Genomic DNA, 26169 nt, shown 5'->3' with positions numbered 1-26169 from the left:
TTATTATGTGAAATAAGTGTTTTTCTGTGAGCCCTGGTTGCCTCAGCCTACTTACAGCCCTGGAAGGAGCGTTGTTCATTAGTTTTTGCTGTTATTTTTTTCCTAACTTTTCTCTGATTTTCTAAATTAAAATATCTCAGTGAATATTGTGCAGTTAAAAAACACAGGATCTCTCGTTCGGCTCAGAAAAGATGGCAACAATGTTCTAATTGGAGATTAGGGAATAAGGGGACCATATCAAAATTTAGATTTTTTATTGTGTGACGCACTGTATTCTCACTCTTAAAACTGGTGCAGGGTAATGTTTTAATGCTTTTGAGAATTTTTAGATTGAAATGATGCTTCTACGATCTATGGTCGATGAGATAAAAGGTTGCATTTGCACTTACATGACACCCTGTATAGCAGCGAAATGGAATAATTTTTTTTCATATTTATCGCTTTATTGATTTTTTAAAAGAAAACATGAATTGAAATGCTCAAAAAAAAGTATATTAATCCTTTGAATACGGAAACTTGAAGAGACATACGAAACCCTGATCCGAAATCACCTGCGTCCTGAGCAGTCTGGATTAGAAAGGTTCTACGGAACTTGGGAGATGTGCTGAAAAACATACACAAGAAAACTTTTCTAATTTACTTTTTTTTATACATTTGATCAATGTTGAAAAACAGAATTTTATTAGGATAAAAACAATTTAAATAATTGCATTTAAATATTTTCCAGAGACTTTCTTCCTCGTGGATCTGGCATTGTTACAAGAAGGCCTTTAATTCTTCAATTGATTCAGTCTAGACGTGGTAAGCATGTATCATACATACATACATATAAGTGAATTTTTCCTTTTATTTTTGTGACATATTTCCTTTGCTAGCAAAATATTTCGTCACATGACAAACTACGGATTTTTTGGAGTCTGAGAATTGGCACCTATGTGGCAGGGTATGTAACTATGTCCAGCAAGGCCATTTACATTCAAATTTCTTCACTGAAGAGTATTACGTTGGGTTTACAAGAATTTGCTTCATTGGTGAAATTATTTTACAAATACCGAGATTCCACACCAAAAAATGTATAGAAATTTTTGGTCTTTTGTTAACCCCTAGAATACTAACTCTATACGTCTCTCAGAAACAGTTGGTAATATGGGTAACATGCAGTTTTTATTTTATTAGTATTCTAGAGATAGGCAATTTTTTGTTTTCTCTTGCATCCTTTCATTAAGACATTTCCAAAGTTTCATAATTTTCTGATTGGTACCAAAGACTAAACAAACCATCTTCGATTATAGAAACCTTGTAATTTCAAGTATGACAAATACATTTGTTATGGTAGGACACTTTTATCAGTTTCTATGTTTTCTGTAATACAGTGAAACTGAAACCTTGGCGCATCGTTCGTGACAAAGGTTGGTGGCGCACAGTTAAAAAATTATATCTGCTTTAAATCATTCCGTATGTTTCGATATTTAATTTTTGTTATCTTTTTTCAGAATATGGGGAGTTTCTTCATAGCAGAGGTAAGCAATATGCAGATTTCGATGCTATCCGCAAAGAAATCGAGGATGAGACAGATCGTACAACTGGTCAAAATAAAGGAATTTCACCGCTACCAATAAATTTAAGAGTCTATTCACCGCATGGTAAGCTCTTTCTGTTTAGTTTCATTTTGAAATTACTTTCATGTTTTGTTGCATTTCCATTAGAATTTCCTTGAATCCATACCTTAATCCCTCATTTTATCTATCCCCCCCCCCCCCCCCCGTTTTGTTTGGAAGTTGGAAACAACGTTTCATCATTTATTGATTCAAAATTAATCTTGAATTTCTTGTATGTTCAGCAGGGAAAATTTGAATTAATTTAAGTGTTCTGTATGGTCTCTAAAGCTCTCCAGGTCATAAGGGCCTCCTCACATGGGGATACTAAAGCAACTGATAGGAAACTCCATATCCAGAGTATTGTCACATATATTTCTATAGAGCTCCTCACACGAAGATATTGGTGTATTTGCAACAAACTATCAAATAGTCAAAATAAATATTTGTTGCACGACTCCATGGTATTTCTTTGTGTTTTCGTCGGTCTAGTTTATACGATGGGGTGGCCGCACATTGGATTTAGCTTGTATTTTTAAAAGAAATGCTCCTGATGCAATCCCCCCCCCCCCCCATAATCTTCCTCGACTGGAATGGGTGTAATATAAATATAGGTCACAAGTGTGTGTGTGCGAGGATGTATAGCAAGAACTCCATTCCCGTCCAAGATAAACACTTATATTTTTTTTCTCTCAGTATGGTAACAATATGTTCTGCTGCTCTTATCGCAATAAAGCTCCTTCAATACCACTCGCTCAAAATAATGGATATTTACAACGTGTGTGCGTGAATTTGACTACAGATTATTAGCAGTCACTCATCAGGGCTCATCAGTAATCTGCTGATTTATTAATTTTTGGTCTTTTTTCTAATTCCATAGAATGCATGGAATCCGATTCCTTTTGGCTGTAATGAATAGCATACAATGAATGTTACTTTCAATGTATGGATGTATGCATGGGCCCCCCCACAAGGGTGGGGCCAGCCCTGGGGCCCAGGGTCCTGTGCCTATATAAAATGATATTGACAACATACTATCATTTTTTGTTTTTTCATGCTATAAATTCACTATACAAGGGCCTGTGAAAAGTTTAGTTTGAGAGAGGCCCCTTCTCAAGGATGGGGGGAGAAGGCATGGGTGTACCCATCATTTTCTTTAGTTTTCTCTTTTTTCTGGAAATAATGGCATAGGATGATAATTATTTATAATTATAATTATATATCAACTTCATTGCTAGAATCACTAAAATTTAATTTTTTTCCTACCCAGGTTAATAGTGCACAGAGAGAGAGATAAGGAAGTGAAACTGTATGGAGGAACAACACTGTTGTTTTTGCTCATTTACCTGGGCATTAAGATTATTTTTAGTAGAACCATGTGTGGAAAAAATGGCAATTCTCTCTCTCTCTCTCTACTCTCCAGCTGAGGCTACTCAGTTTGATTTGAGTATTCCCCCATGTGAGGGGGTCCTAAGTCTTCCATCCAATGTACCAAAAAATGTTTAAGATTTTATTTTATGAGTTTCAAGCCTGTTGAGTCCTTGTCTTTTATCCTAAGAAAGGGTACTTTCACATGCAGGGAGAGGTAGTATCTAGTTCAGTGTTCAACCTCTGGTCTGTGAAACATTTTGCTCGATTCATGTAACCATTACATAATTTTATATGTAATATATAAAATACCATCTCTATGAATGTGTTTTTATTTGCCATAGCCGTTAACAGGTCTATAAATTATTTATCCTATTTCTGCCAGTCCGTTGAATTGCCCAACTATTTTTACTGGTCAGTGGGTGAAAAGGTTGAAGAATCTAATTTAGTTGACTGCACAATCATATTGTTTCTTCAGAAAGTCCCTATGCTAAGTGTTTAATTCAGCAACCTCAGGTGAAAGATAAGAATAAAACAACAAAGCCATTTTTGGAGGAGTTGGCTATAAAATTATAGGTCCCATTTAATTTGCCCTCCTGTGGATAAAATTCAAATTTTTTTTTTATGGCTCAAAACAGAATTTCTACCCATGCATCACCCCTGCTCAACCCATCTCAGTTTTCCCCTTCCTAACAATGCCTTTAAAAAAACCTTTTATTTTTAATTGCTTTGTTTTGATGCGGGCGAAGGAAGATTCAGATTTTATGCCACAACATATGGTGGATATTGTTCGAGAAAATGAAATTCAGTGAGCTTTTTCATAATGGATACCTGTGGGACCAAAACATTTGCTACACTAATGAGGAGTGTCAGTTAATAGATAATGAAATGCATTTAAGCCCTCATCCCGCAAGATTAAAAAAAGTTTCTGATATTGGACGTTTCTCCTAAACATGGTGAAAATTTTTGGAGGTTCTACTATACATACAGGTACCCAATATAAATGCTATTGCTAGGGCCGTAACTAGGATTTTTGTGACGGATGACAAACTATTTTGCCGACCCCCACTACTACTAAAATACACATGCATCTCGCCCACGTTCCTCTGCGAAACTTCTAATGAATTGGTTCATATTGGAATGTGTGTGTATGTGTAGTGAACCTGACGGGAAGTTTATTTTTTTGTGATGCTTGTTATGTGTAGTGCCGCCATCTGCCATCAGTTTTTCTAACTAAAAATTTGATGGTTTTTATAACAGTATTCTTGTTGTTTCCTAAAATTTGCAGCCCTCTATAGTTTGCAACCCAGGGCAGTTGCTTCTTTTGGTCCCCCTGCCCCCTAGTTCTAGCCCTGGTAATAGCTTCTGTTTTTTCACAGAAATTATTCTCCCCAATTTCTTTTGATCAATAAAAACTTTTTCCCATTCACTTTAAATTTGGTACCCGGTGTGACTGCACTGGTCGCACAGCCCAAACTCCCCCCCCCCCCCCAACCATCAATTATGAGTGTAATTCCAGAAATATTTTGATTCATGTACCATAAATGTTTCTAGTTTATAAATTTTTTTTTATTAATCCAATCCTTTTCTATGCAGTATTAAATTTAACTCTGATTGACTTGCCCGGCATGACCAGAGTACCAGTTGGAGATCAGCCTGTGGACATCGAACAGCAAATCAAAGATATGATATTGACATTTGTCAAGAATGAGAACTGCTTAATTTTAGCAGTTACTGCTGCTAACCAGGATATAGCAACATCAGATGCCCTGAAACTAGCAAAAGAAGTGGATCCAGAAGGTAGTGATTGTGTTCATCACAGTCTTAAATTTTTCTTTTTGTCCTTTTATTTCTAGTATTGAACATGACGTTGATTGACCTCCCGGGATTGACTAGAGTACCTGTTGGTGACCAACCGTTAGACATTGAAAGAAGGCTTTATGATATGATCGTCAGTTATATAAGTCAGGAGAACTGTTTGATTCTTGCTGTTCACCCAGCTAATTCTGACTTGTCTACCTCAGATGCTTTGAAACTATCAAGGGAAGTGGATCCAGCAGGTCAGGTTCGCACTGAAGATTTCTGTGTGCAACATAATTCACGCAGCATGTTGTGCGAGTTTCAATTAACAGCATGGATTGAGGTCAAACAATCCAGTTTTTGAGATGAAAAACATGTTAGCTGTTTATGTTCTTAATTGTTTGCTGGATAATTTGAGTTGATTTTGTTTTCGTTAAAGTTACTTCTATATGTATGTTAATACATATCAAAGTCTTGATTCAGAAAATTTAAAAATTGGGAATAATATCGAGAAGGGATCTCGGTTTTTCATAAAACAGCATAATGAGATAAAATGGATAATTAGGCAAGTAATTGAAGTCCCTGTTTGTCTTTAGGATGTTAACCAGAGATCCAAAGGCTGAAATACTTTGACGGTTTGGTTTAAATTTCATTGTATAATATTTTATATTGAAATACAGTGAAACCCAGATTTAACAAACTCTTATTCAACGAATTCTTCGATTTAATGATTTTTTTTTTCTGAAATTCTGGTGAAAATAGAGGTTGAACCCCTATTTAACAAATAAAAAACCCTGATAGAATGAATATTTTTTGAACTGTCCAAAAACATATTTCTTATTTCTCATCAGATCATCCAAAACCACAATCCGAAGATATGACTTCCCAGGAATTGACCTTCAGCTCTTCTTTGGAAACAAACAGAAAAAGGGAAAGCAGGAATCTGTTTCTTTTTTGAGTATAAGAGTGACAATAAAGCCATTCAGAATGTACCTGGGAAGATTTCAGCAATCAGTGTAACACCAATAGCATAAAACATTGTGCTGTTTAAATTCCAGTAAAGAAATAAAGTTACTTCTCAAGTTTGTGCTCTGTCTTGACAAACAAAGAATGGTGGGTCATCTGGAGAGAAAACGTTTTTCTATTAGCAAAAAAATTACAATTTTGGCAGAATTTGATAAAAATGTTGGGCATGTCAAACAAACTTCCATAAAGCAATTTTTTCATGCATCCTGACTTTAATGTTAAGTTTATGTTGTTTTTTCAATTGTTGTCAGAAATAAGTTGTAACAGCAACCCCCAAAGAAAGTGGCTTTTAAAATTTGATGTTTTGAGTCTGCTTATGCTCCTGATCAATTTGACCTGATTTGATGATTTCCTCAATTTAACGAATAAAATTGTCAATTTTTTTTCTTCTGATTTGTTAAATCACGCTTGAACTATAGATTGTCAGATAATTATGTTGCAAACAAGTTTAACATAAAATCAGACTCTGGGTTAAAAGCATTCATATCAACTGAGTTTCCTTTGAAGAGACATTGCTAAAAGTATCTTTTTACAGTCATAACCTAACTTGCATCTCTTCAACTTATGTCACCCGCATTTATATTGTCTCATCATATATATATAATGGTTTTTCCCTCAGTTAGACACATTGTGAACAAAGCTTGAAGGCTTTTCATATTGTGTAAGGGAGAAATGTTTCCCTGAAAGAATCGCATAAAGAAAATACAGATAAGTAAGAAAGAATAAAGAAAATCTGCAAATTTAACTTAATTTTCCTTCTCAGGAGGTCAAGGAGCATTACCATTGAAAATGATCACCAACTTTTTTGAATTACTGACACAACTCAGGGTATCACTATTGGTAGGATTTGGATTAACACTTGTATAATATCAGGAAAATGGTGCTCCATCACCAAACGGGAAGAGAGGGATGTGTATGTTGTTTAAGATGGGGAAGGTGGCATCAGCCACATGGTATTTGTTCTGCCTGTGTGTGTGTTTTGTAATGTTGTGTTTATTGTGTTGCTGTGTGTTTGTTCAAAATAAAATCAATTAAAATTTTGTGTCTCTTTGGAAGGTTTAACATCCAACCAAAAAAGACCCCCCCCCCCACCTTCCTCAGCCAAACCCCCACGTATGTATATTAGATTTTACATGATGCAATGTTAGAGATGATCAAAGTATTTGCATCTGTGTTGCTGAAACTAGATATGAATCAGGCTTTCTTGAAGGGCCTGTCATGATTGCCTGTGATTAGTGTTAAATTCATGTAATGACTTTATTACAATCTCTGAAATTGTGATTAGTAGTATTAACATTCTTGTAATTTTTATTAAAAACGTGTATTTTTTAATGTTTTAGTCATTAACTGCATGGTTAAATTGCTTTTAAAAAATTTGTTTGTTGCATTGTTACATTATTTTTTGCTCAGTTAAACACATGCCTGATTCATAAATTTTTGGTCAAGCAAAGAAAGTTTTTGAAAAAATAGCAAAAGTGACAATGGGGGTTAGAATTACGTGAGTTTTTTTCTCTCCTGTGCTGTTTTTGTCAAAACTTTGTCATGTCTGTTTGGAAGTTCACTTCTGTGAATCAACTATGTTAGGAACTGCTCTCTCAAATGCAATATAAGGAAATGATAACGTTATCTGCTGGGGGACTAAGAAGCATCACCCTAGGTATTTTAATTGTTTATTAGCAAAGAAACTTGACTGATATTTTTGTGGTGTGTTTAAAACGTAAATAATATATAGAGTATTAAACGTAGGGCTGTAAAATGGATTAAGAAAATTTTAATCAAATATTTTTAAATTCTAACCATTTATAATAAACTTGGTGTTGGTACTTATATAATATTAATTGATGCCGTAAACATATTTATTAATTCCATGCACCTATTTGCAAGATGTAAATCACTATAAGAAGTAGGAGTAAGATAGTGATGGACAAATTACAGCCCACTTAGAATTTCTATCTGGCCTGTCACAGATTTCAAAACAATAGTATATAAATTTTCAATTTCAGTGTTTTAAAATAATGTATTTAAGGGAGTTGTACTTTTTTTTAAATATGCAAAACATAGTTGTGAGAATTCAATCAGAAATTGATTTAGAAACTTTTGCATGATATGCAAAAAATGGAACACCTATGCAATAAATATGCATAAAGTTATTAAAATATACTTATTTATTTTTTTTACAGTTATGAGAGATAAACTAATGTCTCGCATTTGCAATTAAACCATGGCAGTCTTTGCAAAGACTTTCTTTTCATTTATAAGCATAAAAATTTTATCCTGCTCCTAAAAAACTTGCTCATCACTGGATTAAGACATTTAGGTTGTTTACTTTATTTTTTTCAGCACTTTAGTATACTTGGCATATTTGTGGAATCCTGGAATTTCTCCACTTACATCTTGTCGTTTCTTTGTTTTTTTTTGTAGGAAATCAGTTGATTGAGATTGGTCGCTGATTTCAAAACTACTCTCAATCTTCAAATCTGCTCTCAAATGGTATTGAGAGAGCTGACACTTCTCAAATGCAAAAACTGCTGTTCTCACAGTGGAGACAATAAGATTTGATCTTGTATTGTAAAATTCCTGTTGAACTTAATTTGGAACTGAAATTGCTGGTTTTTGTTGAATTGTATTTGGCTGAAATTTTTTTTATCAAAATATTGTTTCATATGTTTTTAAATATGGTCTCTTATCTAAAATGTCGTGTATAGGAAAATAATTTAAGGTCTCTAATCAGTTTCATCAGATAAATCAAGTGAATTTCCAAACTTTTAATAAAAATTTTGATAAAATTTTAATTGAATAATTCAAATTGATTAACTCAACCAAATTTGTCAATGATTGATCTCAACAGCAATTAACAATTGATCAATTAACCAACCCAATTAATAGATTAATCAGACCAGACCTAATAACTTTCTTTGCTGTGAAATACAGTGAAGCATTTGCAGACTCTCCATGTATTCGATGTAGGTATTTCATACTGATTCTAACAAGCACCCAAATGAACAGGACACACTAAGGTTATTTAAATTTTTTTTTAAAGAAAAGGCGTCCCAGATTATCAAGTGGCTGCAGTATTATCTAAATTGCTGTTTTCATATTTTAAAAACTAAGCCTCAAATTTTTCATAATTCCAATTTTGTTTTTGATACTTTAACTACAATACTACTTTTACTACTACTTTACGATACTTTTACTACTACTTTCTGTAATCATCAAACTTCTGCCAAACTTGCAGGTTTAAGAACCATAGGTGTGATAACAAAGCTGGACTTGATGGATGAAGGAACTGATGCTCGAGATATACTTGAAAACCGGTTGTTGCCCTTACGTAGAGGTATGTTATAACAGAATGTTTGGGTCACATGTAAAGCACATACTAGTTTCTAAGAAATTTTTTATTTAAATTCAGTATGACAAATTCTCCCATTCTATAATTTATTGATATCTGTATTTTTTTATTCAGTTTTTGTGCTATTTATGTCTTTCAGTACGTTGTTATTTCATATTTAGTATTTTTTTCCTTTAGGCTATATTGGGGTTGTTAATCGTAGTCAAAAAGACATTGAAGGCAAAAAAGATATCAGAGCTGCTATGGAAGCAGAGAGAAGGTTTTTTCTTAGTCATCCATCATATAGGTAAGATGTGTGATAGGTTTGCATCGAATACCATTATTCATTTTCCATTTATGTTTTGAGAATCGGAAATTGGTAATAGAAAATTTCATGCTGAAAATACTTTAATATTTTGCTCATTTTCTCAAAGTAATACGAGTTTGAAGTTAATTCAGTAATTTGGGATTTAACCTGCTCTCTTGCTTATCACTGATTGGCTTGTTAGGCTACATCAATTGCTTATTAATAATTTTTGATATTGAAAAAAAGGGGAAATTTGTCTCTGGCCATTTGTGCTGTTAAAGATAACTGAATTGAAGTTTGCTATTAAAATTTTGCAAAGTTTTAACGCTAAAGAAAGTGTAATTAGGGTTACACATGTCTAAATAATTTTTGTTTACATTTTTAGAATGTCAGATCTTTTGGTCCTAAAATGACATCATATTGAATGAATAAAAAGATAAATAAACATGATAGAACTGGTAATACAGTGAAAATCATATGTAATAATACCCCTCCAGAACGATAATCGCTTATAACCTCTTTGCTTCAGAGGCACGCATATGTGTGCCTCATTTTTAACTGGTTCAAATGGTTTTTAATTATTCTTTTTTGAAGTTAAGACCTAAGGTACATGTGTGTATCTACCATATTTTAACATGTATAATGAATGCCCAGATTTTTTGGGTTTTAAATTCGGAAAAAAGTTTTCATCAAAGATATATTTTTTTTTATATTTAAAAATAAAAAATATTTTTTATTCATCATAGAAACCCACATTAAATTCCTCATTCTCATTTGATACATCACATCAACTAGTAACTAGTTCATTATCATAATCAGAGTTACTCTCATCGTTTGAGTTTCGAGGAATTGGGTAATTTTACAATATCTATAATACTATCCATGTATAAGAAATCCCCTCCCCATTTTTATGTTCCAATTTTTGACAAAAAGGGGTTTCTTGCACACGTTAAAATACGGTAACTCAAATGATTCTAGTAGAAATATTGACCCAAATTAATTTATCAATATATTTTTTTTTTCTTTCTTTAAAGGGCATTTTAGTATACGATAAATACAAATCACAAATTTTTTTTTGTGGTTTTGGCTCAGGCAGGAAGGGTATATAATGATATTGCTCTCTGGTTCAGATAACCTTTTATATTATTAATATATTCCATCTATAACGATAGCTCTATTATAACGATACATTTCTCTAATCCCTTGAGTATCATTATATAGGTCTTTCACTGTATCAAATCGTGCTATTTCCTTTACAGTTATTATAGAATTTTTGATTTTTATTTGTTTTAAAAATGACCAAAAGCATTCCACTGCACAGCAATAAATCTTAATTGATTTCCACTTTTAACTTGTGTTTTCAAGAGTTAAAGGACTTTTTTCTGTGGGAAACATCTTGAAATATTTAGAATGATTGTGAATTAGAGTAGAACCTCTTGATAACGGTCACCCATGGAACCGAAAAATTTTATTTGCTAGCGGATAGTGTCCATTAATAGGTAAGAAAATACATTGAAGCCCATTGACATAACTTGAAAAATGTCTAATTAACAGGTGTTCATTGAGAGAGAAGCGTTTGTTATGGTAACAAATTTATGTGTAAGTAAATTTCTTTCCAATGCTACGGTTTTATATTAGGGATGTGAATTGATGTTCTTCCTAAGAACTTCTCTTTGATTATAGTTGTTAGAACTACATTTTGTATTTTCGTAATAGACATATGGCTGATCGAATGGGCACTCCATATTTGCAGCGAGTTTTAAATCAACAGTTAACAAATCACATTAGAGACACACTTCCTACAGTTCGAGACAAACTGCAAAGACAAATGTTATCTATGGAGAAAGAAGTAGCTGAATACAAGAATTTCCATCCAGATGATCCGTCCAGAAAAACCAAAGCGATGGTTCAGTGAGTCATTTCAGTTTTGTCTTTCAATTGTTAAGTTATGATTATGAAAAACTTTTTAACTCAAACTTTTATAGTTTTGTGATGGCTCCATCGATAATTTATGTAATGGCCTTATTCATTACAGAATGATACAACAGTTACAGACTGATTTTGAAAGAAGTATAGAAGGCTCAGGTTCTGCATCCATCAACACCAGTGAACTATCTGGAGGAGCTCGGATTAACCGCCTCTTTCACGAAAGGTTTCCATTTGAAATTGTTAAGGTTAGAGAGAGTTTGTGTCAATTTTTTTAAAAAGTATACAAAGACATTTGTATTATCCTTCATATAATTGAAATTCTCCTGCTATCTTTTATTGAATTTATTTTCTTTTTCTCAACTATGTGACAAAAAATTAGTAATTTTATTATTTTATGCAGTGTAATTTATGTATGTTGATTTGATAAAGTTTTAGTTGATTTAAAAAAATGTGAAAACTTTTATTTATTTTTCAAAAGATGGAATTCGATGAAAAAGAACTTAGAAAAGAGATCGCATTTGCTATAAGGAACATTCATGGCATCAGGTATTCATTATTAAATCATTTTTAATTTAACGTGATATCTTTTCTAAAGAAGATAATTTGTACTGGAATCACATTCATTAGCTGAAATCTTTGGTACCCGAAACATGATTTCCCATAGGGTTTCTATGGAAAGTCATTTAATTTGTTCCGGAAACGGCCAAAAAGTTAGTTTTTTTTAAAACAACAAGGACAGGTATACAAAAGACAAACTGATTGAAGGCTAAAACTAACAACTTCAAAATTGGATAAATTAGAATTGGCAGGATGAGATACTGAGGATCTTTTTATTTTATACTGTGTACTCAACCAACCAATACCAGCTTTAGTCTTTTAAAGCTGGTGGTGTGTTGGCACAACCAAGTCAAGTTCCCTATACATTTGTTATTCAGTCAGCTCATTTCGGTGTCTGATATGTACATGTATATGGAAAAGATAAGCTCCTAGAATGTCCAGACTGTTCAGTTTGATGCTAAGTGTCTCACTCTGAAAACAATGTTTTTTTGTTTTTTTTCAATTTGATTCCATTAGCCAAATCTTTTATTTTACATGAAATGGTTCAAAAACTTTCTCAAAAATAAGTGATGGTACATCTGAAAAAAGATTCCGAGTTGGACATAAATTAATTAGGCTGACAGTAATTCTGATTTTGATTGGTGCTAAAATTCAAAGTTCACAATTCTACTGTTTTATGTTTGCTCATTCATCCACATTGTAAAAAATTTTTGTTAGCCGAATCCGTATTTATTAGCTAAGGCAGAAAAGTCACAAAAAATATCCTTGTTATCCAAAACATTTGTAAGCTGAGGCATTCATTAGCCGAAGTATTACTGTATTTCCTTAAAATAAATTCTATGAGTATGCTTAAAACAAAACCAAGCTAACAGTTGAACTTGGATCACTTTCAAAGATGTTACCTTGCTTTGTGAAACAGCTATTGTGTATGACAACTTCTTTTCTTGAATTGACTTGTTCTTGAATTGACAACAAATGGTCTTTGAAATAATTTTTTATAATTTTTTTTATTTTCAGGGTAGGCTTGTTTGTGCCTGATATGGCTTTTGAAGCTATTGTGAAGAAGCAGATAGCAAAACTTAAAGCTCCTTCTCTTAAATGCTGTGACCTGGTTGTCAGTGAAATTGCTGATGTTGTTAGAAAGTGTTCTGAAAAGGTAATTTTTGTTTTGTAATTGAAAGTTGTAGAATGTTTACAGCTAATTTGTTTATTTCATTTCTTGTCAATATCAATCACTATTTTTCTGAATAACTCAATCTTGTACATGAAATAAAATGTTTTGTTTTCCAATGATTTATACTGTTCATTCATGCTTTTATAAATGTTTTTCTTCATAGATGTTAAGGTATCCAAGGCTACGTGATGAAACAGAAAGGATTATCAATACCCATATTCGAGAATGTGAGCAAACAACCAAGAACCACATTAGCCTGCTAATAGATTTTGAACTTTCATACATGAATACTAATCATGAAGATTTTATTGGATTCACCAAGTATGTTTTTAAGATCCATATTTATATATTCTTTATAATTTCTTGTTTATACGAGCTGTAGAAAAAAAGAATTTTATGTGAATGGTGTTTTTGTCATATCATATTTAACGCTATTCATACAATCTGAAATTACTGTTCTGTCGTATAATGATATATTTGTAATATTATTATATTGTAATATATTTGAATTTTCAAATTCTTTTCTCTGTTACTATGCCCATATGGCATCACTACAACTTAATTATGATAAATTTCAATCTTTGATTATTATTTGAATTTTATGAGAATTTTGTTTATGAAAATTAATCTAACGAGTAAAAAGATCATTTCCTGTTCAAAAACATCAGTGCATTAGTAACTTCTTTCATAGCTCTATTGCAAAGAGTGGTTGTGTTTGATTCTTATTCCAAAGAATAGAATGTTCTTTTGTAAAGAATTGAAACTCGGAAAAATCACAAATTCTCTATCAATGGAATTTTTTCTGTTAAAGTGATTAAAAAATTACTAATGGAAGATAGATTTACTGTGATTCATTTAACCATTTGACCAATAGATTATTTAATCTATGCATTTAATACACTATGCAACCACTATGCCACACTATGCAACTATCTAGATATTGTGATGGGCCCATGATGTGAAAGCCTCGGTTCTATCCCTGGTATGGCACAGTTTTTGTCAGATGAGGTCCGTTTTTTTGTGTTCTAGAACAGTGGTGCTCAAACTTTTTGAAGCGCGACCCCCTTTTGATCAAAAAACTTTTTGTCGACCGTACATGGGCTGACCATATGCCCCAGTTTTCCAGGACATCCCAATTTTGTGCCAGTAAATATGCTGTCACGGAAGCTCTTTTCAAAACGCTTGTTTCAATTTTATTAGGTGATATTGACTTCCAAAGATATTCAATTCTTATTTAATGTCATATAAATATTTACTTTGTTTTTTTGATGTACTTGGTGTCCCTTATGCAACTATGCAACATGGAAGTGTAGCAAGGTGTATGGTCCTTGATTTTCATATACAGGGTGATTAAGAAAGAATCATTTGATTTCAAAATGATTATACCCTTGAAATCGACCATTAAAAAAAAATCATAAAATGTAGCCTTATTTACCCCCATATATTCACATATCACTTATCATTCTAATCTGTGTTTTTAATTTTTAAGAAATAAACAATTTTGAAATCGGTGATTCTCTCCAAATCACTCTGTAAAAGTACTAACTTTATCGGCCGCTGCATGTGTGCCAGAAGTACGAATATACAAATTTTCCTTTTTTTAATCAGCTGTTTGGATACCTTGTTTTGCTATCTAAGTTGTACCTGAAACGTGAATGAAACACACGTGTGTTTCAATAATGCCCTGTGGAAACACCATTACAAAACATTTTAGTAAAATAACTTCTATAGAGTAACCATTCGAACATCATTTCCCACGTTCTTTTTTTTGCAAGGACATTTCACATTCCTGATTCTGGCATGACGGGGCCGATATATTGATTATTGTACAAGTAGAATTTGATAAAATTGCATTGTATGATACATGGTAAATAGCTCTGCTGAACAAAGGCATTCTTTAGTTTTGATGTATTTTTAAATAAAAATGAATTTCTTATTTGGAAATTTTTATTTTGGAGAATCTCTCGCGACCTTCCAGTTCACTGACGCAACCCCCAGTTTGCGTTCCACTGTTCTAGAACTTCAAGGAGAAAATGTTGACCTAGTTTTTTCTGGAAAAAAAGTCTTTCCGCTGAGAGCAGTAGACTTAGAAAATAATAATAATACATTCATCAAAACATCCACTCATTTGTTATAATTTTTCACTTCTAATTTGGAAAATGAATTTTTATCGCATCCTGATCACGTTCAGTTTCCTAACACAAGAGGCACCTACTATGCTGTTAGGTTTCTAAATTTAATAAGTTGTGTACTAAGTTTTATGGTGCTCCTTAGTTAAAATGAATCAATCTCACAATTATCACCTCTATTGCAATTACTGTTTATAGTTCATATAAAATTATTAATAACTCGCACAATACTGTTTTTAATATTGATCAAAGCTTCTATGGAATAAACTATATAGAGTTTAGGTCATGATTCCAGTCTTACATTAAAAAAGAAAAAATTATCTTGTTGATTTCTATGTCATTTGATTTTAACAATGTACAGGGTGATTATAAAAAAACTATCCCGACATATGGGCCCCTCACTATCATACCATTCACAGAAACTGAATGAAATTTTGGCATAAGATATTTTGATGTATGCGCTCGAGAATGATATGGAAAACAACAGTGTCACTCTAACAGTTACGGTTACAGTGAGAAAATTTCGAAAATATCAAATGGCAACACCAAGTTTTTTGTATTGGAATGTGATCTCCATTATGAAAAACCCTAAATAGCGTTCGAACGGCAACTGTAGCATGAAAATCACCGGCAGTAGATAGGCTAAAAGTGAGGACAACCAATAAGGACAGAGAAGCAGCATAAAATAAAGCATTTTATTGTGTTTCACAAATTTTCCACATGACCTTGTGGAGGACTAATCAGGCTGGGATCTCAGCCGAAGAAATGGTGTGACGAATGAAACGAACATTAATGCTCTGGTACACTGCAAAGTCCTTTTTACTTTTTCCTTGCCTAGCTCCGGGGATTTTCGTGCTACAGGTGCCATTCCAACGCTATTTAGTGTTTTTCAGTATGGAGATCGCATTCCAATACAAAAAACTTGGTGTTGCCATTTGATATTTTCGAAATTTTCTCACTGTAACCCTAACTGTTTGAGTGACACTGTTGTTTTCCATATCATTCTTGAGCACATACCTCAAAATACCTTATGCCAAAATTTCATTCAGTTTCTGTGAATGGTATGATAGTTAGCGGCCCATATGTCGGGATAGTTTTTTTATAATCACCCTGTATCGGGGGTTGTTTAGGTAATACAGTTGTATATGCTACCTGTGAAATACAGTAATTCGGAGTTATTATTATTTTTATTTCTGGTTTTGTATTTGTATTGTCTTTTTGTTTTCCCCCAGCAGTGTTTAACCTACTAATTACTGTTCCCATAGCTTCGTGTTTTTTTCTTAAGCTAATTCCAATCTATCTCTTTCAGTTACGAGTTTTTTGTTGGAGGGTGAGTTCTGCTTTGTTTTTGTTTTCTTTCGTATTGCAGTCAGTCTGTGTGTGTGTGTACAATGTTCATTCTCTCCCTCCAGCTGGTTAATTCTTCCTAATTTGCATTAATTTTTCTTGTTTTAGAACTTTGCTTCTATTGCATGTTGCTTTGCTATTTTATTCCTTCAAGTTTGGTTTCTATTAAAGATTTTTATATTGTCTCCCTTTTTTTGGTGTGAATCATATTTTATTTTCATTATCATGGTATGTTTTGCTGCTTTGTAGTGCAAACTACTGGATTTTAATCATCTAAACCGTTAGTTATTATTTCTCTTTGGTTTATTGCATGGGTTTTCAGCTTTAATTTGTACTAACTCTTTCACAGGTTTCTTCTTCGGATTTCCTTGTGTGCTGATGCATGTTTTTTATGTTATGTAAATATTTTTTTTTCCTTGCATTAACATTTGCTTAGTGGTAAAAAACAGTAATAATTTGTGGAGTGATATAAATACTGTATCATAATATACTGTTCTGGTCTCTAATATTACTCTATATTATCATAGTTGATGTATTTATACTTCATTTGAATATGTTTACCTGTCTTTTTGTCTTACAGTTGAAAGTCATGGTGTTAAACTGGGGAAACGAAATGGTCTTTCAAGTTGACTTGGCAGAACTCTTTTTACCAATTCAACTTCTGATGATTTTATATATGCAGGGTGCATAGGGGAACCATTGGTCTTAGAAGCATACTTCTAATTGGGAAAAATATCCAAATAACATGTAAAGCTCAGATACATGATTCATATTTTTATATAGGAATTAAAATAAAAAAAACTAACTTTTCATTTAGTCCTCTAAAAAAAATTTATTAGAAAGCTGTTTGCCTGTCTCTCGTGATCCCAACAAAAGTGCTGAGATATTTTAATTTGAGAATCGCTGAAAATGTGATGAAGAATAACATGAAGCATAGGATGAGCTTGTCTGTTATTTTATGCAGTTCTTTCCTTCATTTTCAGCAATTTACATATTTGAATAACTTAATAAATATTACATTTGAAAGTATGGAATTGTTTTTGTTAGGCTCAGGAAAGACATGGCAACAACTTTCTAATTGCGTTTTCTAGGGTGACCAAATAAGAAGTTTTTATTTTATTTTAATAACTATGCAACCCTCTGCAATAAGAATGATGTATCTGAGGTCTATACGATACTTGTAGAAACCTTTTCCAAATAGTAGTATTCTTCTAGAATCTACTGTTTATAAGCTTTCCATTATAAATGGACTTCCCTGTGCACCTTGTATATAAGCGCTAATTACAGTGTTCTACAAATGAAAATAATTTATCTAGGATGTAAATGAACATGCTGATATATACGGAGAATGCAAGTTTTCAAATAATAATATAAAAACGTTTATTTAGACATGAGCCGAGGTACAATTTTGACTCGAGCCGATACAAACGAACTTCCCCAAAAAGCAGGAAAAAATAACAGATAATAATTGTGTTAGCGGTGTCATCTAGTGGCGAGACAGTGAAAAAGAATTTAGCATAAAATGCTAGAGTTATATACATACTCAAACATAGGAGTAACTGTCATAATTGAAGAATTGGTGATATTGGTGTAAATAACTGGTGTATATTGTTTTTAATACTGATTAAATAAATTCTAAAGTACTTAAATGTCTTCATGATAATAATTTTAATGTTTGACTGAATTATCAATAATTGTTTAATTATTTTTAATCTTAGTTCCCTTAAATCAGGTACCATATTCAGTATCTCAGAGTCAGGCAATAATAGTGATGTTAATAATTTTTTACATAACTTTTTTGTTTTGTCTTTAATCCCTAATGATGAGCTTGGTTTTACTCCAAATGAAGAAAAGAAAAGAAAAAAAATTTACTCCAAAAGAAACTTTTTTATTTTATTTAACTTCCTTTGTTATTGATAGTGTTGATGTTTTGATGAAAGCCCCTTCTAGTCTTTCTAGGCATCAAAAAAAAAAATTGTAGCTCTAAATTTGTTATTATTAATTGTAGTTTGTATTGAATATGATTTCACATGTTTTATGCATATCAAATATGTTTGTATGTTTTATTTCAGTACACAAACTCATCCAGAAGCCACTGCAGGCAAGAGGAAGCTTGGAAACCAGGTTACCTCATTTTTTAAAGATTTATTACAATATCAGAACAGCTAAGTGTTTTGTGACCAATAATATATCAACTATTGAAAACAATTGCAGTAAATTCATATCGTGTTCAGATTATATCCTATTCTCTCGCATTTGCTGGCATGCGAAGAAATTCAAATCAAAGATTCTGGAAAATTCTTGAATATTTGGACTCAAAGAATTAATTGAGTTGACTGATTTGAACCTCCTCTGTTCCTGCATTTTAGGGTCCTATGTGTTTTATGAACTGTGTTAAGATAGTTCCAGCTTTATGTTTGCTTTTACCATAAATCTTGGTTTATTGCGAAAGACATATTTGTTCTCGTAAATTAGATAAGCTGCATGGGAAAATTAGTACGTTAGGTAGTAATTTTACAGCTTTTGATTATATATTTAAGATTTAAGTAAACAGAGTAAAAACTCTAAGAATTTGCAAAACATGAAAATTGCATTATAATACAAAAATGACAGCATATTTTTCCAATATCTGAACATGTGCAAAAAAAATGTGCAAAGCGCAGTATCTGTAAGGCTGATAATAATTAGGTGGTAGCAATAAGTAAATGCTGAATTAACAATGGTTAAAATGGTTAATAACAATAATTCGTTATTGAATTCTTAGACAAAACACATTTGCTGCAGTGAAAAATATTTTATTCTGATTTGCGTATTTATTCAGTATTTAATATTGATTGATATCATCTTCTGATTGTGTAATTTTATTTTTATTGAACATTGCTCTCCCTGGCATGCCGGAATGGACCAGATTTTTCGATATTCCAAAAACTGCATCCATGCTAGCTAATATGGGGGAATGTGTATCAAAATGATCAAATATTTTACCAATATAAATTCCTATGACTAATTGACTATACCTAGTAGAATTTTTTGATGTACGTCTTTTTGTTTTTTCTTTTATCTTGAAGGTCATTAGGAAGGGATGGATGTGCATACATAACTTAGGCATTATGAAAGGTGGATCTCGAGATTACTGGTTTGTGCTCACTGCAGAATCCTTATCGTGGTTCCGTGAAGAAGAGGCATGTAACTCATTTTACTCTCATATAACATTTTTCCCCCACTAATGAAATTTATGAGCTTTTTCCCTTGAATTCCTTTCGTGCAATACATCTAAGAGTTAATGTATGGATGCATACCTTTATATGCACTAATGATGGGAAAACTAATGTGAAATTTGTTCATTTTTTTCAATAGAAATAGCTCTACAGCACAGTTCTCCTATTTTGTTCATCACATCTTTCTAAGAAAAAAAAATTTATAGTCCCTCTTGCTTTCCCTCTTACAAAAAAATATGTGGAATTTTTTATTCTATCTGTAGCTTCTATTACCCACTTTGGAAAACACTTCATGCACTACATCTCAGTGGTTCCCAATCGTCCTTACTCCATGCCCCACCAAAGCATCACTGATCCTGATGTTCCCAACACCAATCAGGGCAGTAGCTAGAACTTTTGACTTTTGTCAGGAGGGTGCTTCCCTTCCCCCACCCTTTTCCCCAAGGGTCATTAAGATATTTTTAAAAAAGTATAATAGAAAAAGTGTCGGAGTTGGGAAAAGTTGTAAGCCTTAAAAAAAACTCATTCTCAAATCGAAAATTCCCCTTGAAAATCAAATTGGCCCCACATTGGGAATCACTGTACTAAATGCCCTATAACTTGAAATACAGTAGAACCTTGATTATCTGAATGCGGATTAACCGTGCTACTAAAATTTCATGTTCAGTTTTCCTTATCCATGTTATTGTTGTTGGTTTTTTTCATTGGTTGTGTAAGATTTTGTGTGGGTTTGTGATAAAAACAAACATTTCCATTTCATAGAACCTCCATAGCAGAATGTTTTGTTTTGTTCTGCAACAAGCCCTTGGCTGACTGGAGATGTTCTGCAGTAAACATTCTCCTAATAGTGTCTTCTACAATTTTCTTAAAATTTCTCTAATCAATTGCACTGATTGTTCTGCAATGTACATCACAGATTTAGGCATATTCTGCTTTGGGGCATGGAACATTATTTCTTCATTCTTTTACAGAACCCCCCCCCCCTCATTTTCAGAGTTGAACTCCATGTCATAGCATTGAAGTAGCAGCCCCCCCCCCCCCCCCCATATGATTTTCTTAGGGTGATCACCAATTGAAGATTTACAGCCAATTACAGGAAATGCCACAAAGTTAGACAAAGTGTATTGCTTTTTCTGCAACTGAAAGATAAGGTACAAGAATGGTGCAACTTTGGATGCAGTCATATGTGACCGCATCGCTCATCGGCTGGAGCAGCACTATTCCTTGTTTGTGGTATTTTCTCATAGTACATTTTGTAACTAAGCCGAATGGCTGGCAGGAAAAGTATAACCATGTTTTTCGGTTATCCGTGATCACCTTCCTAACATTAGTCCAGATAACAGCGGTTTCACTATATTTCTGCCATCAATGAACCCAATATATTAGTAGTGCAGCTCTCCTTCAATAAGTGTAATTTTTTATTAGATTTTTCCGCATGAATAATATGAATATATATATATAGTGAATAGTTATTTTAAACAGATAAAATATATAAATAGTTTGTTTTTATTTTAAATAATTTTTTTACTCCCTTCAGTTTAACTGTGTTTTTTGGTTATCTTGTTCACCTTCCTCCACCATCAGCCCGGATAATCAAGGTTCTACTGTTGTCCAAATTTGTGGAAGCAATTTGAGATATAGATTAAACTGTACGAGATGTGTTCAAAAAGTATTGACCATAATTTTTTGGATGTAACGTAATGAAGCTAGGAAAGTGTGGTTTGGTGCACATATGTAACCGATCCTAATGCACATGCTTAATTTTCTTTCTGTGTGCAAAAGCTGCCAGTTGCAGGCACTGATGAGTGAGGAAATTTAAGTGAGTGTTGTGTGTTGGATTTTAGCTTTTGACTACAACAAGGAAAAACTTGCTACAATGCTACTGCATTAAATTTTGTATAAAGCTTGGTGATTCATGAATGAAAACAATCCACAAGATTCAACAGACCTTCGTGGATGAAGCAATGAGCACTACACAGCTAAAGTAGTGGTACGATCTCTTCAAAGATGGCCACACATCAGTGGAGAGACCACAGTTGTGCTGACCATTTTCTTTGACTTCAATGGTGTGGTTCATTATGAGTTCACACCACAATGCATGACCATGCAGTACTAACAAGAGATTCTGAGTCGCCTTCGTGATGCTGTGAAATTCAAATGGCCAGACAGGGCTGCAAGCAATTTGTAGCTCCATCAGGATAACACACCCTTCAAACCAACCATGGCCCCCGCTCTGTCCCCCTAGGGGATATAAGCTGGTTCGTCTCAGGGATAACACACCCGGCCATTCTTCACATTTAGTTCAGTTTTACTTGGCAAAACACAATACACCTATGCTTCATCAGGCTCCCTACTCTCCCAACATGGCTCCATGTGGTTTTGGGGGCTCTTTCTCAAGTTGAAAATGCCCCTGAAAGGAACCAGATTTCATTTTAAAATCAGACAGCATTCTTCACTTGCACTTTAAAAAAAAAACTTCACAAAAAAATTATGGTGGGATACTTTTTGAATTAACCTCATATGAACTTTTTCCAACTTCAACTCACAGATGGCGAAGGAAGGAATTGTAGAATATGCCCTAAATCAGTAGGTGGCAAGGCATTCATCATGAGCCCAATTTCAATTGCTTATAGAGACCTTTTTTCCAATATTTTCTCATTTCATTAGTTAGCTTGAAATAAGAAAAATGCAAATTATCAGTGTATTTGCTGTAGATTATTCCTTGTGAAGGTCACTATCTCATAGAAGACTTCAGAGTGTAGAGTAAATTTTGTGTATTTTAATGTGAATACGAAACCTTGTTCTAACATGTATTGATATTTTGCTTATTTTCTAATAAAAATATAGCCTTGGTAAAAATACCCTTGGTTTACTAACTTAATTCGTTTCTGAAGTCCGTTTGTAAACCAAATTTTTTGCAAACTAAAATAAGTTTTCCTATAGTAATCAGTGTAGTGTAGAGTCCCACCGTCGCCACAGTGGTGGTCGGCTGAAGTTGGTTTTCCTCAGTTCCCAAATTTGAGTCGATCTCCTAGTTAAAAAGTCTCGCCACAGAGAGCAACAGGCCTACAAATAGTACAAATATTCAGTCATTACACTTCACTCACTTCTGAAATATAAATGGCAGCACTGAAAATTCATACACGACTCTAGATATGCGCTCAGACTGTTAGATACACACACTTACACTTCCAGCACAACTCACTAGGTAGTAAATTACCCATAGATGGTGATAGACCGGAGTTGTGCTCGATTTAGAAAGAAAGAAAGAAAGGAATCAGAGTAAAATGAATTAATTCATTCCTTGAACCCAAAGATTTCTAGTGTCGATTTTTACGATCCTGCTTTATGCTCAAGTGCATAATGTAAAACCAATTGAAGTGAAATCTACTTACACTGAAAACACATCCTCCCTAGAGAGAAACAATCCCAATGAGATAGCAGGCTTATATCCTGTACCACAGCAGAGCCAGTCCCATGTCTAATTTCATTAATTTCATCTATTAATTACAGTGTAGAGGCCTCGGAATTTCTGCCTGTAAAGCAGTCTGGCCAATAATGCCTTCCAAACAGAATTCATGAATCTGTAAGTAACTTGCTGCCAAGCTTTATCTACAAGCACTATGAGAAATATAGGATATTAAAATGATTTTTTCAGAAATCAGTGAGAGTTGATTCTGTGTCAAAGATTATTGCAAAACATCTGTGAAAATTTTCTTTGATGTGAACCTTCTCAAAGTTTGGAATGACACGCTGATCCATAAACTGGATTAGAGGAGTCGTACTGAAAAGAAATCACCATGTGGCCGTAAACTTTTCATTTCTCTATTGTTCCTGTAGAATGTTTAATTTTTTCCGGCTTGTATGTTTGTAAAAACAAAACAAGTTCATAAACCAAGTTCAATTATACACAAATTGAGATGTTTGTAAACCAAGGGTTGACTGTGTGTACAAAACCTGAGAAAATTATATATACACATAATATGGTTAAATACCAACCTCTGATCTGAATCAGAAGGTTCATCAACTATATTGGTTTGGGGGGACCCGTTCTTGTGGGGGTTAAAGTATAAAGTCTTGAAATTATATGCTTGAAATTTTCATTTATTTTCCATCTGACTAGGAGAAAGATAAGAAATATATGCTACCTCTGGATGGTTTAAAACTGAGAGACTTGGAATCAGGTTTCATGTCCCGACGTCATACATTCGCATTATTTAATCCTGATCAAAGGTAAAATTTGAATGAGAAATTTGTTTTCCAATTCATAAAATTTTGTTTTTCAATTCATAGAATTTTAGTAAGAAAAAACATTTTTATTTCGTTTTATTTATGTATGAATTTGATTGTTTTTGCTTGTTTCTCTTAGAAATGTTTATAAAGACTCAAAACAATTAGAACTGTCTTGTGGGACGCAAGAGGAAGTGGACAGCTGGAAAGCATCCTTTCTTCGTGCCGGAGTTTATCCCGAAAGGTCATCATCAGATTTAGCTAATGGGGATGAGGAAGCACCTGAAGGTTCAACATCTATTGATCCTCAGCTTGAGCGACAAGTGGAAACTATAAGGAACCTTGTAGAGTCATACATGAAGATTGTGACGAAAACACTCAAAGACCTTGTGCCAAAAATAATTATGCATCTCACTATCAGCGAAGTAACTCATCTTTGGTTTTGATGGATATCTAATAATATTTTTATCGTGCATATTTTGTTACTTTTCAGTGAAATTATCTACACAGAACTAACTTTTTTTTGAAAAATTGTTATTTGATAACACGTAAATGAAGTACACAATGTCAAAAAATATTGTCTGAATGCAGTTTTTGCACAGAAGAAAAAAAAATATCAACAGGAAAGCAAACGGATGAAAAATGTTAGGAAAATATCTAAGGTTCATACATATGTGGTGCAAAATATATGGTCACACACAAGGCCAACCCATGAAACATCGCGAAAACCGGAATAGTCTATGTGCTTGAAAAAACCCTTAAAATGGCATAAGGTGTCTTTTAAGGTAAACTTTGATTCCAAATCATCTGCAGCATCTCACTACAAGGATTTTCAGTCAATTCCAAATGCTATGCTGTCATCTTCATGAACTCTTATCGTGAGGAATCAGGTTCTAACCCTTTTAGTAACACGGTGGTGGTTGGTTGAAGTTGATTTTCTATGGTTTTCCAACTTTGAGGCTTTAAGCCGGTCTTCCATGTGAAAAGTCTCTCCGCAGAGAGCAGGCAGACTTTCAGCACGATATTTACAGAACATGAAAATTCAGGTATTAAAATATGGGAGACAGATGACAGCATCAATATAACATGAAACAAGCATAGCTCTGATGATATTTACCGTAAAACCTGTCTATAACGATACTGTAGGGACCTAGAAAAAAATATTGTTATTGACAGGTTATCATTGTTGACAGTTTGAGCATTTGCGCTATTTCCTGTCGAATAGGAATTCTGTAAGTACCAAAGAAAATATTGTTACAGCCAGGTTTATCATTATAGGTGGTATCATTATACACAGGTTTCAATGTGTATATGTTAGGGCCACACACACACTGTCGAAACACATGTACCGGCACGTACCGATTCACCAGAAATTCTCCAGAGGAATGCTTACAAGGTGCATGTGCAGTTAAATAGTAAATTCCCAAAGTTCCAGCATAGTTATTGATGCTGGATGAAGCAAGGACAAATCTTTCTCATGAAAATTTGCTTTTAATTATGCTAATTTTTTAAAGTTACTTATAACTCATGTGTGCCAAATATATTTTTGTGCGTAGTAAAATCAAACCATGATCTTCAAACCAGATATGTATAGCCTAAGTTGATATAAATGCTGCAGCGAATTAGCTGAAAAATACAGTAATAAAATGTAAAATACACTTGGGTTCTGTTGAATGTAATTAATATTTTTGTTTAAAAACCTAGAGCTCATATTCTAATCTGGAAATCAAATGTGTTTATCACTTCCGAAATTTCCTGAACATCTGCTTCAAAATGAGTAAAATATTGCTCATACAGTGATCTCTCACTTATGCATTGGTGCAAAGGAACAAGAAAAATAGACGCATAAGTGACAGGGGCGTATAAGTGATATAGCATTGCTACCTAAATCTCTGTCTGGAGTGCAGAAAATCATCTTATAACTGAGTGGAATGTACTAAGTGAGAGATGACTGTACTATAAATTATTTATGAACCTTTTCATTGAACTTCTTTAACGTGTGCACTATTTCTATTTTTCAGACAAAAGGTTTTATATGTTCAGACTTGCTTGCAAGTTTATATGCTGCTTGTGATCAAGTGAGTTGATTTTATTTTATTATTTGCTTCCTGCACTTTTTGAAAAATTAAGCTTTCCTTCTTTGCAGTGGAGAGTTTAATG

The 26169-nt window shown here is 33.3% G+C and overlaps 1 protein-coding gene across 4 annotated transcripts in view; it reads left to right on the top strand.

Annotated features, from left to right (window-relative positions):
* Window positions 1-26169, top strand: part of LOC149086976 (dynamin-like) — a 52253-nt gene that overhangs the window by 2209 nt on the left and 23875 nt on the right. For 2 of the 4 annotated variants that reach the window (XM_089231184.1, XM_089231186.1), the window contains exons 2-17: window positions 728-801; window positions 1494-1643; window positions 4560-4763; window positions 9025-9123; window positions 9316-9424; window positions 11141-11335; window positions 11460-11598; window positions 11832-11899; window positions 12929-13067; window positions 13249-13406; window positions 16524-16544; window positions 18634-18685; window positions 19630-19743; window positions 23903-24012; window positions 24149-24434; window positions 26031-26087. In XM_089231184.1, the coding sequence (XP_089087310.1) occupies window positions 728-801; window positions 1494-1643; window positions 4560-4763; window positions 9025-9123; window positions 9316-9424; window positions 11141-11335; window positions 11460-11598; window positions 11832-11899; window positions 12929-13067; window positions 13249-13406; window positions 16524-16544; window positions 18634-18685; window positions 19630-19743; window positions 23903-24012; window positions 24149-24434; window positions 26031-26087 (1975 nt within the window). Of the gene's footprint in view, window positions 1-727; window positions 802-1493; window positions 1644-4559; window positions 4764-4819; window positions 5024-9024; window positions 9124-9315; window positions 9425-11140; window positions 11336-11459; window positions 11599-11831; window positions 11900-12928; window positions 13068-13248; window positions 13407-16523; window positions 16545-18633; window positions 18686-19629; window positions 19744-23902; window positions 24013-24148; window positions 24435-26030; window positions 26088-26169 lie in introns of all 4 variants that reach the window. The other 2 variants (XM_089231185.1, XM_089231187.1) reach the window with 2 other exon arrangements.

Source organism: Pholcus phalangioides, unplaced genomic scaffold (genome assembly GCF_987345545.1).
Source record: "Pholcus phalangioides strain wild (caught in Gottingen) unplaced genomic scaffold, Ppha-v1.0 ptg000004l_1, whole genome shotgun sequence".
Classification (NCBI taxonomy): domain Eukaryota; kingdom Metazoa; phylum Arthropoda; class Arachnida; order Araneae; family Pholcidae; genus Pholcus; species Pholcus phalangioides.
The sequence above is the reverse complement of the archived record's forward strand: the minus strand, read 5'-3'. Positions and strand labels throughout refer to the sequence as shown.